At 42.3% G+C, this 13,120-nt stretch overlaps 1 protein-coding gene across 4 annotated transcripts in view; it reads left to right on the top strand.

Annotated features, from left to right (window-relative positions):
• The window catches only part of SYNE2 (spectrin repeat containing nuclear envelope protein 2), a 529,925-nt gene that overhangs the window by 247,000 nt on the left and 269,805 nt on the right, over positions 1–13,120 (top strand). For all 4 annotated transcript variants that reach the window (XM_077464352.1, XM_077464354.1, XM_077464353.1 and 1 more), the window contains 2 exons: positions 3,878–4,030; positions 12,055–12,293. In XM_077464352.1, the coding sequence (XP_077320478.1) occupies positions 3,878–4,030; positions 12,055–12,293 (392 nt within the window). The remainder of the gene's footprint in view (positions 1–3,877; positions 4,031–12,054; positions 12,294–13,120) is intronic.

The following is a 13,120-nucleotide window of genomic DNA, read 5'->3' as shown; positions in this document are numbered from 1 at the left end:
ATAAAAAATCGAAAATGGAATTTGACCCATATATGGCCCGCTTTAGTGCTGTTACTGTTAGGATGTCCAAGTAATACATTTTGCAGTAGATTTAAAAAAAATTATATTTTCTGTAACAAAAAGTGTAAGCAATGACGCTTGATGCCAAACTGAAAATGAGGATTTAGGGGTTACACATACTAAAATTAAAATTAATTTATGAAATAAATTTGTGTTTTCAGTCATACAGAGAAAATGCAATCGATGGACAAAACCACATCAAAAGTCTTGCACAGTAAAAGTTATTTTGTCATATAAGATAATATATCCATTTAATTGAATTCATCAACATAGGATCACTAGTGTCCACTCGGAAGTTGATTATCTTTTGTGTTCTTATGCAGTTGTTTTGTAATTTGTTAAACTTTTATGGGGAAACATGGCTGGTTCATCACATTTCTGACTGAAAAGTTTTGATATATTCTATATTGTTACATGGGATGCAAACAATTACGCTTTAGGTTTTCATTATGTAATTTTTTAATCTTTGGGCTGCTGAAGGTGAGATCTAAGTAAGTATAATTTTATGGTAACAAAGTGTTCTCGTTAAACATTCCATGTAACACATTTGCCTGTCAATATGTCTTGTCATCCTATAGAGTGGAAGCAGCTTGTGTTTTAAACAGCACAGTGTGTAAAGTCCCTAATATTTACCACTATGGCATAAACAAGAACTATGGGTTAAATACACAAAAAAGGAACATGAGTGCGCCAATCACCCTACTTTGGGGTGATGAAGGTACTCTTAGTACGTGCCAATGTCCCTTTTTCAACTAGAAAGATTGTTCATTCCCCTTAATGAGACCTTAAAGTGGAGTTCCACCCATATAAAAGTCAGCAGCTACAAAAAGTGCAGCTGCTGACTTTTATTAATCGGACAGTCACCTGTCCCACGGTCCAGCACTGCGGGCGTACGAAGCCGCGCTCCTCTCCCCTTCCTCTCTACGGCACCAACATTGCCACTGTGGGCGAATGGCTGTGGCTTCACAGCCGGGCACGCACTGCGCATGCTCGAGCCGCACTTCGCACTGTGACTGGCTGGGCAATCATCTGGGACCTGTGACGTGCCCCAGATGATTGCTGAGAGGGAGGGGGGAGAGGTGAACTTGCTTTCGGCACCGCAGTGCGCCGGGAGGAAGTAGGAGCTGGATCCCTCTAAAAAGAAAGTATCCGCCCCCCAAAAAAAAAATGACATGCCAAATGTGGAATGTCAGGGGGTCACCTTCACTTAAAGCGGAAGTTCCATTTTTAGGTGGAACTCAGCCTTTACAGGGGACTTATCAGAACACATGTAATTATAATAAGAGTTGTTTTAATGATACAAAAGCATACAAAAAAACAACATGTAAGTACGTCGTAACACTCAGCTCTCGTATAATTTTGTCCTAGAAATGACAAGTGATACGATGTGACTTTCTTGACGCATTTCAGAGAGGGCAGATCTTCATCAGGGGTATCTGGAGTATTGCATCTCTGATACAATTTAGACATATATTATGAGTTCTAATTTATAACAATGCCAATTGTTGAGCAAACATATTTAAATGGATCAGTTACTCACAACCACGTGGACAAGGTGTCCACGTGATCTAGAAGCTATGTGTTGTGCTATACTTATGTTTTTTATTTTTTGTATCAATTAAACTATTTTATTTTTTAATATAATTACATGGGTTGTGATAAGTGCCCTTTAAAGTCCCATTAAGGGGAATTTACAGTCTTTATAATTCCATTTTAAGTCACTGCAACTCATTTTGCAGTGAGGAGCTTTGCTTGCTGTGAATTTAGATGCTGAATTCTAACTCTGATGCCTCCACTGTATTTGAGTGACAGATATACTATAAAGGTAGGACCATGTTATTTTGTGTCCACCCAGTCCATGGTGATTTAGTTTGTGTATGTTGTCCAGCTTTTCTTGGTTAATGAGCTGTAAGTACAACAAATTACCTTTTGTAAAACAGATTTTTATGTCATCACATTGCTGGCTCAAAAGAAAAATGAGCATTATTTCCCACATTAGGATAGTAGGAAGAAAAACGGCATTAAGAACATCATTGTTCCTTCAGAGCTGCTTTTAATCGGGAGTGGGCCAAAATGATAGAGATATGTAAAGCCCATTCACATTTTTTGTATATTCTTTACCCCTCTTTAATATTCCTCCTTTGCCAAGGGGCAGCTGCCTACCAAACGACTTAACTCCAGTCCCACACATGAGTTCTTCAATGTGCAGCCAGGCTCGAGCCTCGCAGAGCCTTGCAAGATAACAGTCCTGGCGCAATCCAGCTCCTACTGTGTGTGCACTCTGCTCAGCCCATTTATTCCAAAGGCTAAAGTCACAATTCTCTGAATGTCTTGAAGTCACCATTGGTAAGGACCAGCCATATGAATGAATGAGCTCAGCGGCATGCATGCATGTACAATAGTAACTAAACAGGGCTGGGAATTTTTTCTGCAAAAGCTTTGTAATGTTGCACAGTGAGGAATTTGGCTGAAGGTAAGCATTTTAGTAGATGCGGTGGGGTAAAATTTAAAGGACACCCAAATGGAAATAAAAGTCTTAAACAAATGCACCTGCCTGAGCACAACATTTTTTTTTTTGTGATCTTATATGTAATGTTCACCTTTCATTCAGCTGTTTTTGACTTGTTAGCGCTGATTAGTGCAAAGTATATAAATTGTCTATGGATGAGGAATTGGGGAGTTAGGAGGGCCAAAAGGCTTCCTACTGGGAATTAAAGCTTTGCCTTAAATTACAATCATCAGTGTGCGCAAGGGGTGTACCTGGGAACACCCTAATCCTATGGTTGGAACCTGTCGATCGCAGGCAGATGACAGGTAAACCATGGTCCTTCCTTGAAGACCCCCAAAACCTGGACATGAGGGGGTGGAATTTAGTGGAACCAATCTCTATTTTCCTCCTACAGCAGCTGAAAATAGGCTTCTCCTCCTCTCCCTCTGGCTGACATTCAGCTGCCACTGGAGTAAAGTACAGGTGATCTGTACCAATATATGCCAACCCTGCTGCCACTGTTGCTCTTCTTTTTGCTGTCTGGGTCCCCCTATGTGCTCCCTTGCCCCCCCCCCCCCCCTTTGTATCAGGATGGAGAGCAGGGAAAAGGCCTGTAAATATGTCAAACACGCATGCATATGTGTTGGAGCTTTGAGGGACACACGCTAATGTATATGATTACAATGGATTCATTATTCATAATTTCTTCACTAAAAAAGCAACATGGTGTTAATCATTTTCAAGATAGTCTGAGAAGTCAAAATTTTTAGATTGATTAGTCTTCAGAAATTCCAATAAAGTTTCAAAGCCTCAAAAAAAAAGGTATTCTTCAGTTCTGCTCAGTTGCTGGAGTGATGCTCACCGGGAACTCATACTTTTTATTTGAATAATTACAGTATATTTACTCATTTTATAGGTGGAGTATAGTGGGCTGAGTTGAATCCTCCAAAGTCAAGATCATCCTACCATAATTCTCACCTCCTGCCTTTGTGCACATTTCAAATGTCCTCCCCAGAATTGCATGTCCCTGCTTTTCCTGCTGCATTCCCCATTAAATAAAATGGATAAAAATCCCAACAAACCTGGACCCTCCTTATGACCGCCACAGCAGTATAGACCTAGAAACTCGAGCATAGATAAATCACCATTAAAGAGAAATAACTGATTTAGATGAGCTCCCTTTTTCATATGCAAATTTGATAACTAAAAGATTCAAACATTTTTTTTTTTTTTTTTTTTATCATCTGCATCACCATTTGTCAGTTCGTATTGGTTACATAAACTAAATGGGTATGTTCTTTATTTGCACATTTCTCTGTCATTCTACAGCATCTTTGTGTACGGGAAGATGATAAAATTGAGTCTGACCAGAGTCCAGAAGGGTTACACGTGGTAACGTTAAAGAGAAGCATTGAGAATTTAAAGAAAAATCCACCTAAATTAACTGTGAATGAATTGGCGCAGCACATTAATGAAATTGAGGTAAACTGCATTTTGAACTTGAAAATACTTCTTTCATTATTTTGCGCATTTTGTTGGTGTTTTTGAGTTCTGGCAGTTTCGTATTGGCCAATATAGGAAAATACCGTGTGACATTTATTACTATGTGTTTCTGCTTCCTGAGTTATTTTCATCTCCTCCTTGGTTTTCGTTTTTGTTCTGTGGGGCTTTCTTCTCTCCAAACAATGATGGATGAAATGGTGTGTTTCGTGGCAACAGCCACACTATTGTCATATTTTGGAAAAAGAAGGGAGAAAGCAAGGGAGGACATGGAGATACTGGGTTCATCTGATCGAGAACAGAGGCGCCAGTTCTGGGTCACCAACGTTCACTTGAATGTCAATTCTAATAGATTTGTTTCTTTTCCTTGCTATTTTCTCTTGTTGTCGTATTGAATTTTTTTGAACCCCCTTCATGATGAGGGTAAAACAAATCGCATGAACTATTATTATTTTTTTCAGCTTCTGCACGTTTTGATAGAAATGTACAAATCATTGCGCACTTTTTTTATTTTTTTTACATTTATTTTAGGACAGATTTGGCTTTCATTTGGCAATACAACAACAATGGTGTATATGGCACAATACGTGTTTGTACGTACATAAATGTCTGTGCAGAACAGCAAAAGGTTCATGGAGTTCACTTGGAGCATTCGGGGTAACTTTCTGCTGATTTCAATGCACCAGATGCAGCACCTCTGAAGAGACTGCTTTTGTATGGCTCAAATTGCATCGCATCCACACCAAAATGATGCAGGACCCTTTTTTCTCCCTACATCTGAATCACATTGCATGGGTGTTCACACACATGCGATGCGATTTTGTCAATAACACTGCATTTTTTTCTGTTTCATGGTGTTGTTAATCTAACATTGACATCCACAGCAGATCACATGGCGATTGCTCTGCAGTACTATACGATGCGGGGAAATGCAGAGAATCTTGTGCACTTCCCGCATTGCATCAGTGTGAACCAGGGCTGAGTGTCTTTCTCTGCCACTGAGCCCTGGTTCACAATTATGCGATGCAGGAAATGCACAAGATTTATGCTGTGTTTCCCTGCATCCCACTGCATAGCAATCGCATGGCGTCAATGCAATCTGCTGGTGTCAATGTTAGATTGTAAGCAACCCGAAATAGATTGCAAAACGCAGTGCGATTGCCAGAATTGCATTGCATAGGTGTGTAAAAAAAATGATCCTGCGCCATTTTGGTGCAGATGCGATTTGAGCCATACAAAATGTATGGTTCAAATCGAACCGCACACACATCGCATGTGACACGCATAAGAAAGCGGTGCAAATACTGTGCAAATCACATTCCGTGTCCCACACTGCAAAGGTTTGAACCCAGCCTGATTTCTGTTTTATTAACAAAGCTCCCCAGCCATCCACTGATAAGTTTATGATCATGTGTAAAGACTGGTAGCGATTTAGTGTCTGTGTGCTCTTTGCACTTGGAGCACACAAAAGTGCAAGCTCCTGGCTGTCAATCTGAAATGGGAATCCCATTGTGGACAGGAAGGGTCTTAAGTTCGCCATATGGGAGTTTATCTCAAAGTGACCTGCATGGCTATCCACAGAGCACAGAACCTGCTGTCATCTTCATGTCATTTATGCCTTGTGAATGTGACCCCTGCTTTGTAAAAGCTTTGCTCCTTTTACTCCATTGAAAAAGCCATTATTATTTACTCAGTCTGATTTTTTCATAGTGAATACTTGTAGTGAATGTTTCCATTCGTATAATTGTTGCCATCAGTGTGTGAAACCAAAAATTCAGGATGCACTGGACCAAAACCGAAACGGATAGTTTTAAAAAAATATATATATATTTTTATATATAATTGTATATTTGACTTTTTAATTAATATCATGAATTTACATGAGTATGAATTAAGAAAATAAAATCTGGTAATGTAAAATAAGGACTTTAATAAAGTAACACAAAAAATGGACAAAAAATGAAACACAAAATTAAAATAAAAAACTTACAGAAGCTGCACAATAATACAAAGTTATGTCTGCACTGCAGTACATCTTGTAACAAAGAAATAAAATAAAATAAAAAAATAAAATAAAGATACAACATTGATTGGATGCTATTTAGAAAGATGGCATTCAGTAGTATATGTTATACTATGCAAAGAAGAGGGTAGTGCATTTTAAACATGTACCCTGTTAGTATAGTAGTAGTAATCACTACTAATGAATGCAATCTCTTTCTAAATAACATGCAATCAATGAATGTTGTATTGTATTTTTAGATTCTAATTTCTATTAGTTTGGATGTCAATATTCTACAGTTAACTTCTCAAAGAGAGCAGATGGAAAGATCTCCAGCGGCAATGCTCACCTTTAGAATGAATATAGTAGCCACATCCACCCAGGAAGGATCGAACCCGCTCTCCCACAAAGCCCTGCATGCTCCCAAGTCCCAACCACGGGAACGTGCATGCGGGCCACACAGTCACTTGGCGGTGCGGCCACTGCCACTGGGCATGCGCAACTCAGGAATCTTCACTGCACAGCCGTGCCTCTACCCCAGCATGACCCACAGCCATAATCGGCACCTTTTTTTAATGTATTTTATTTTTTTGGCAAAATGCCTAAAACACCATTTTTGGCTGATATGTTTCTGCCCATCTCTGTTTACATTGCTTGCTTTTTTTTTTTTTTTTTTACAAACAACGTGGTGTTTTGTTGAAGTCGACATGTATAAACAGTATTCAGCAGAGACAGTATTGTAACATTCAATGTTACAGAGGTAATAGACAGTACATGGCAGGGGGAACAGATGCTACCAACATAACAAGCCATTAGTCAAACGAACTTAGAGGGTAGTCCTACATTCCCAAGCATAGACATCAGCAGAACGGGGGGGGGGGGGAGTCCAAATTTGCAGAATAGATACAGACTGCCTCGGTAGTGTTTCGCTGCACTGTCCTGACAGTCTCTGGACCATATATTCTGTGGGGATCTCATTGCATGTGGCGGCACTGTTCAACCATGCATCCCATATCTTATTGTATTTGGGCTGACAGCCCCTGTGGGCATAAAGTTCTTTTTTATATGGGAGCACATTATTAATCGCAGCTATCCACTCCTGGAGTGTGGGGGGTTGGGCCTGCAGCCACTTTCTTGCTACCATCAGCCTAGCCATGAAAAGAGATTCGTGCAAAAATATTTTATGGTACTTATCCGAGTCCGGATCAGGAAAAATTCCCAATAGACGTTGTTTAGGGCACAACATCAGGGGTGATCCCATTTCATCATGAATGAATCGTATTATGTGAGACCAGTAGCGTTGGATCATCGGACAGGACCACAGGACATGAAAAAAGTGCTTTGTGGGCTACCACACCTGTGATAGAGGGGGCTATAGTTGGGTTTGTATTTGGCTATGCGTTTTGGTGTCAAGTAGGCTCTGTGCAGAATATTCAGTTGCGTAAACTGGTCTGCGAGTTTAGGTGAGGCATTTTTACCATTCTCTAGAGCGTCTTCCCATTCATCGTCCTCCAGCTCCCCCACGTCTCCAACCCAACACCCCCTGAGATCCGCCGTCAAAGCTATCGCTGGGGGTCTGATTAAGAGGGTGTAGAGGCTGGAAATCAATTTACGTGGATCCTGTCCCAGTAGTATATCCACTACGGCAAGATTTTGTACGTCAGGTGGGGTCTGCGCAAATTGCACCTGGAGAGCATGTCGAAGCTGGAGGTATCGATAGTGCATTGTGTTCGGGAGGGCAAACTCTTCCTTGAGCTCCTGAAATGATTTTAGCACCTGTCCGCGGTATATATCAGAGAGATATACAATCCCGTGTGGAGACCATACTGAATAGTCGGGAAGTCATCACAATTCGCATAGACCGGGGTTTTTCCAGAGTGGGGTATGTGAATGGGTCGCGGGAAGTCTCAACCTTCTCCCCAGTACCTCCCAAATTCTACAGTGGGTGTAAAGCAGCCCCTTGCGATTGCCCCGGAACCCCGTCGAGGCATGGTCCCTAAATATTAATTGAAATGGATGTGTAAGCGTATGGCCTCGCCGGGGGCAAATAAGTGTCAGGTACCTGTCCTTGTCATGTTTGTCTAGATGGTAAAGGTGAGATACTTGGGCTGCCAGATAATACAGGGCAAAATCCGGCAGGGCTACCCCTCCCAAATCTCCAGGGCCCTTCAATACCTGCCACGAAAGTTTGTGGCGATGTGAGCCCCATACAAAGGAATTAAGCAGGGCCTCGATAGACTTGAACAGCTCAATGGGTAGGTATGCGGGGGCATGCCAGAATACATACAAGAACCCGGGGAGAATAATCATTTTTACCAACTTTATACAGCTGCATTGCTTGCTTTTAGTGGTGCGTTCAGAGATGCTCATAGGCCTCATGCACACGAGACGCAGTTAAACGCGTGTTCAGAGGCAGTTGGACACTTTTTTCAACTGCTCCTGAACTCATTCAAATGTTCTCCTATGTGTCCATGCACACAGTCTCGTTTTTTGCAGTTTTTATGCAGTTGCGTTTAACCTCGTTTTTCCAGAAGCAAAAAAATGGGTTCAGACGCAAAAGTTTCCATGTTTCAGACGCAAAACGCTGCTACCGCGTTTTGCCGCGTTTTCGTTTATAAGCGTTTTTAAAGGTGACCTTTTTTTTTACATTAAAAATCTCAAAAATGATTGCAAATTATGAAAAACCATTAGAAAAATATTTTAAACAATTGCAATTGCAAGTGGACAATCCACAACTTGTGGCAAGTGACATGGCAGGTGGCAAGTGACGTGGCAAGTGGACAATCCACAACTTGTGGCAAGTGACATGGCAGGTGGCAAGTGATGTGGCAAGTGGACAATCCACAACTTGTGGCAAGTGACGTGGCAGGTGAAGTGGCAAGTGACGTGGAAAGTGGACAATCCACAACTTGTTGCAGGTGACGTGGCAGGTGACGCGGCAAGTGACCTGGCAGGTGACGTGGCAAGTGGAAAATTTACAACTTGTGGCAGGTGACTGGCATGTGACGTGGCAAGTGGACAATCCATAACTTGTGGCAGGTGACGTGGCAAGTGACGTGGCAAGTGGACAATCCACTTGTGGCAGGGGATGTGGCAAGTGACGTGGCAAGTGGACAATCCACTTGTGGCAGGGGACGTGGCAAGTGACGTGGCAAGTGGACAATCCACAACTTGTGGCAGGTGACGTGGCAAGTGAACAATCCACAACTTGTGGCAGGTGATGTGGCAAGTGATGTGGCAAGTGGACAATCCACTTGTGGCAGGTGACGTGGTAGGGGACGTGGCAAGTGACGTAGCAAGTGGACAATCCACAACTTGTGGCAGGTGACGTGGAAAGTGATGTGGCAAGTGGACAATCTACAACTTGTGGCAGGTGATGTGGCTGGTGACATGGCAAGTGGACAATCCACAACTTGTGGCAAGTGGACAATCCACATCTTGTGGCAAGTGACGTGGCAGGTGATGTGGCAAGTGATGTAGCAAGTGGACAATCCACAACTTGTGGCAGGTGATGTGCCAAGTGGACAATCCACATCTTGTGGCAAGTGACGTGGCAAGTGGACAATCCAAAACTTGCGGCAGGTGACGTGGCAAGTGACGTGGCAGGTGACGTGGCAAGTGGACAATCCACAACTTGTGGCAGGTGACGTGGCAAGTGGACAATCCACAACTTGTGGCAAGTGACATGGCAGGTGGCAAGTGATGTGGCAAGTGGACAATCCACAACTTGTGACAGGTGACGTGGCAAGTGACATGGCAGGTGATGTGGCAAGTCACGTGGCAAGTGGAAATCCACAACTTGTGGCAGCTGATGTGGCTGGTGACGTGGCAAGTGGACAATCCACAACTTGTGGCAGGTGGCATGGCAGGTGACATGGAAAGTGGACAATCCACATCTTGTGGCAAGTGACGTGGCAGGTGATGTGGCAAGTGACGTGGCAAGTGGACAATCCACAACTTGTGGCAGGTGATGTGGCAAGTGACGTGGCAGGTGATGTGGCAAGTGGACAATCCAAAACTTGTGGCAGGTGACGTGGCATGTGGACAATCCACAACTTGTGGCAAGTGACGTGGCAGGTGACGTGGCAAGTAGACAATCCACAACTTGTGGTAGGTGATGTGGCTGGTGACGTGGCAAGTGGACAATCCACAACTTGTGGCAGGTGGCATGGCAGGTGACGTGGAAAGTGGACAATCCACATCTCGTGGCAAGTGACGTGGCAGGTGATGTGGCAAGTGGACAATCCACAACTTGTGGCAGGTGACGTGGCAGGTGATGTGGCAAGTGGACAATCCCCAACTTGTGGCAAGTGACGTGGCAAGTGGACAATCCAAAACTTGTGGCAGGTGACGTGGCAAGTGACGTGGCAGGTGATGTGGCAAGTCACGTGGCAAGTGGACAATCCACAACTTGTGGCAGGTGACGTGGCAGTTGGACAATCCACAACTTGTGGCAGATGACGTGGCAGGTGATGTGGCAAGTCACGTGGCAAGTGGACAATCCACAACTTGTGGCAGGTGCTGTGGCAAGTGACACGCGACGCGCTAAATACAAGTACACTGCTGCTCTCACAGCTGCTGCTACTCTCTGGTCTCACAAAATTGCTGAAATAGTTAATAATACTGTTTTTTGAGCTGGGGAGGGTCTATGATGTTAGCTTAACTAAACGCTTCTAGACGCAAACACGGTAAAGCGCGGTAAAACACCGCTAAATCGCGGTAAAAATCGCGGCAAAACGCGCGTTTCTAAATGCCGGTTTCAGCTTTTAAAAGCATGTGTCCAGCAGAGTTTGCATCTGCGTCTCGTGTGCATGAAGCCTTAGTGATACTGCTGTATTAAAAAGCAAAATACATTTATTACCACCAGCCAAGAAGATCTTTCTGTCTGCTAGTGTAAGGGACTGTGTGAAATTGCTTCTCTCACCGTACAAGTCAGAAGAAATGCAAAAGCAGATTAAAACAGCAAGTTCCAGTTTTAGAATTTCAAATGCAGGTCAGAAGGAGGTCAAGTGCAGATCAAATGCACTGTTGTGGCCTACTACAATGCCACACTTGGTTTTTGAACCTCCAATATTATCGGACAAATGATTATCTGTTTGTTTGTTTTTTTGCATGCTAAAGTTACAAAAGCTGGTAAAGTTACAAAAATTCTCATACGAAGTGATGTAATGTTTTGTATTGTATTTGTATTGTATTTTTGGACGACAACTGTACTGATTAAGCTAAAATCATACGAGAAATTTTTTTGTGCTTGTCCCATTGGATAAGTTTGCATGGATTGCCATGAGCGTCTCTTAAAAATTGTGTACCTATGATCAGATTATCGTACTATTGCTTCAAAAGTGGTATTTTTCGTATGGTTTTCTGATTGTGTGTACGGGCTTTAAAGTGTAAGTCCAGGTAAAGACCAACTCTAAACCTACCACATTCTAAACCTAATCTATCAAACCTTGTAAAGCAAAAATCTCTGTACTTGCCTATTCTGCAGCCAATCCAGTCCAGTTTCCAGCGGCAGAAGCTGTGTGCAGAAGAGGACCGACAATGGCTGGGAAGTGACGCCGCCTATAGACTTCCTATGGGGCTTCCGTTGTCAGTTGCCTCTCCTGCACCCACCTCAAGCTGCCGCTGACAGCTGATGCTGGGACTGAACCGTATCTGCTGCCAGGTGAGTAAGTATAGCGATTTTTCTTTTATATGGTTAGATAGATTAAGTTTAGAATGTGGTAGAAAGCAAATTTAGTGTTAGGTTTTGCCTGAACTTTCACTTTAAGACTGGTGAGTTATTAGTTTTGGGGACAAATAGTTTTAGGACATTTCCTATTCTTACAGAGGTATAATTTCTTTCCCAATAAAAAATCAGTGTTACAACTAGTATTTTACTTTTCACGAAGTAATGATTTTTTATTCTGCAAGAAGACTATAGTTTTTCTGTTAACAAGTCTATGGATATTTCATAAAAAGTAGGTTTTATTTCATATTTTCTTCCTTCCATTTTCCACTTTAGAAGCTTCATAATGACATCTCACGAACAAGGTCTCAAGAGTCTGCTGTTCAGAAAGCCAATGGAGATAGCCGAGGCTCTGAGCTTTTACTGTCAAAGTGTGAGGATCTGCTGAATGAACTGACCGTATTGAGAACCGAAAAGAAAACGCTATACCAAGTATTTAAGAGCTTCCAGGATGCTTTATGTGCTGCTAGACAGGCATATCAAATGTTGTGTAAGGAGAAGGAAAATCTGAAAGTGTAAGTTGTCATGTCCTACATATGTTGCGCATTTGAGGAATGGTTATTTGATTTGTCCAAAATCTGTTTGCAAAGTTGTTCAACTGTGCATATTATTAACAAATGCCCACATGAGCAAAAACCAAAACATAAAGTGTAATTAAAGGCAAAACTTTTTTTTTTGTTTTGGGTAGAGTGGAGGGGGATATAATTATTATTATTATTTTTTTTTTAAACAATAAACTTTAGTAAGATTGAAAAAACCTATACAGACAGCAGTGTTGGCTCTACTGCAATTGGGCAGTACATACACTAGAACAATTATACAAAATCCAACCTAGGCATCACAAGGAATAGGTAAACCATATGAAAGGAAGAGCAAGAGTGTTCATATACATCCACTACAGTTTATGAGCCCACCCTCAACCCCCATCACAATTTACAGAGGTGAGAGCCCAATCATGACCATGGAGCATTGGAATCACCAAGGTAGGAAAAAGGAAAGGAAGGGAATAGATTGGAGGGGGGTGTATCCAGTTGCATTAGGTGGGATTAGAGGGCAGAGAGAGATTTATTCTCCCTGTCTGACCTCAGGATGCACTCAATATCATAAGACTTAAGTGCTATAGGATGGGGGAAATTGGAACCCGAAGGCATGTCAAAGCTGCAGGAACCTAAAGCACATACAGTTAAGTAAGTCGCCTCTAATTTTTAGTTAATCAAACATAAGCAACCGCCCATGAGACACAATATTGCCCAGCGGTTTTATGTCAAATCGAACCCTAACACCTGTCAGTTTTCATTGCGGTCTGTGCCCCAATTAGAGAGATTTACTCTCTATTTGTTCT

This window comes from Lithobates pipiens, unplaced genomic scaffold (genome assembly GCF_037356315.1).
Source record: "Lithobates pipiens isolate NorthernLeopardFrog02 unplaced genomic scaffold, aLitPip1_a1.2 Scaffold_30, whole genome shotgun sequence".
In the NCBI taxonomy this organism is placed as follows: Eukaryota; Metazoa; Chordata; class Amphibia; order Anura; family Ranidae; genus Lithobates; species Lithobates pipiens.
This window is presented reverse-complemented; position numbering and strand designations above follow the sequence as displayed.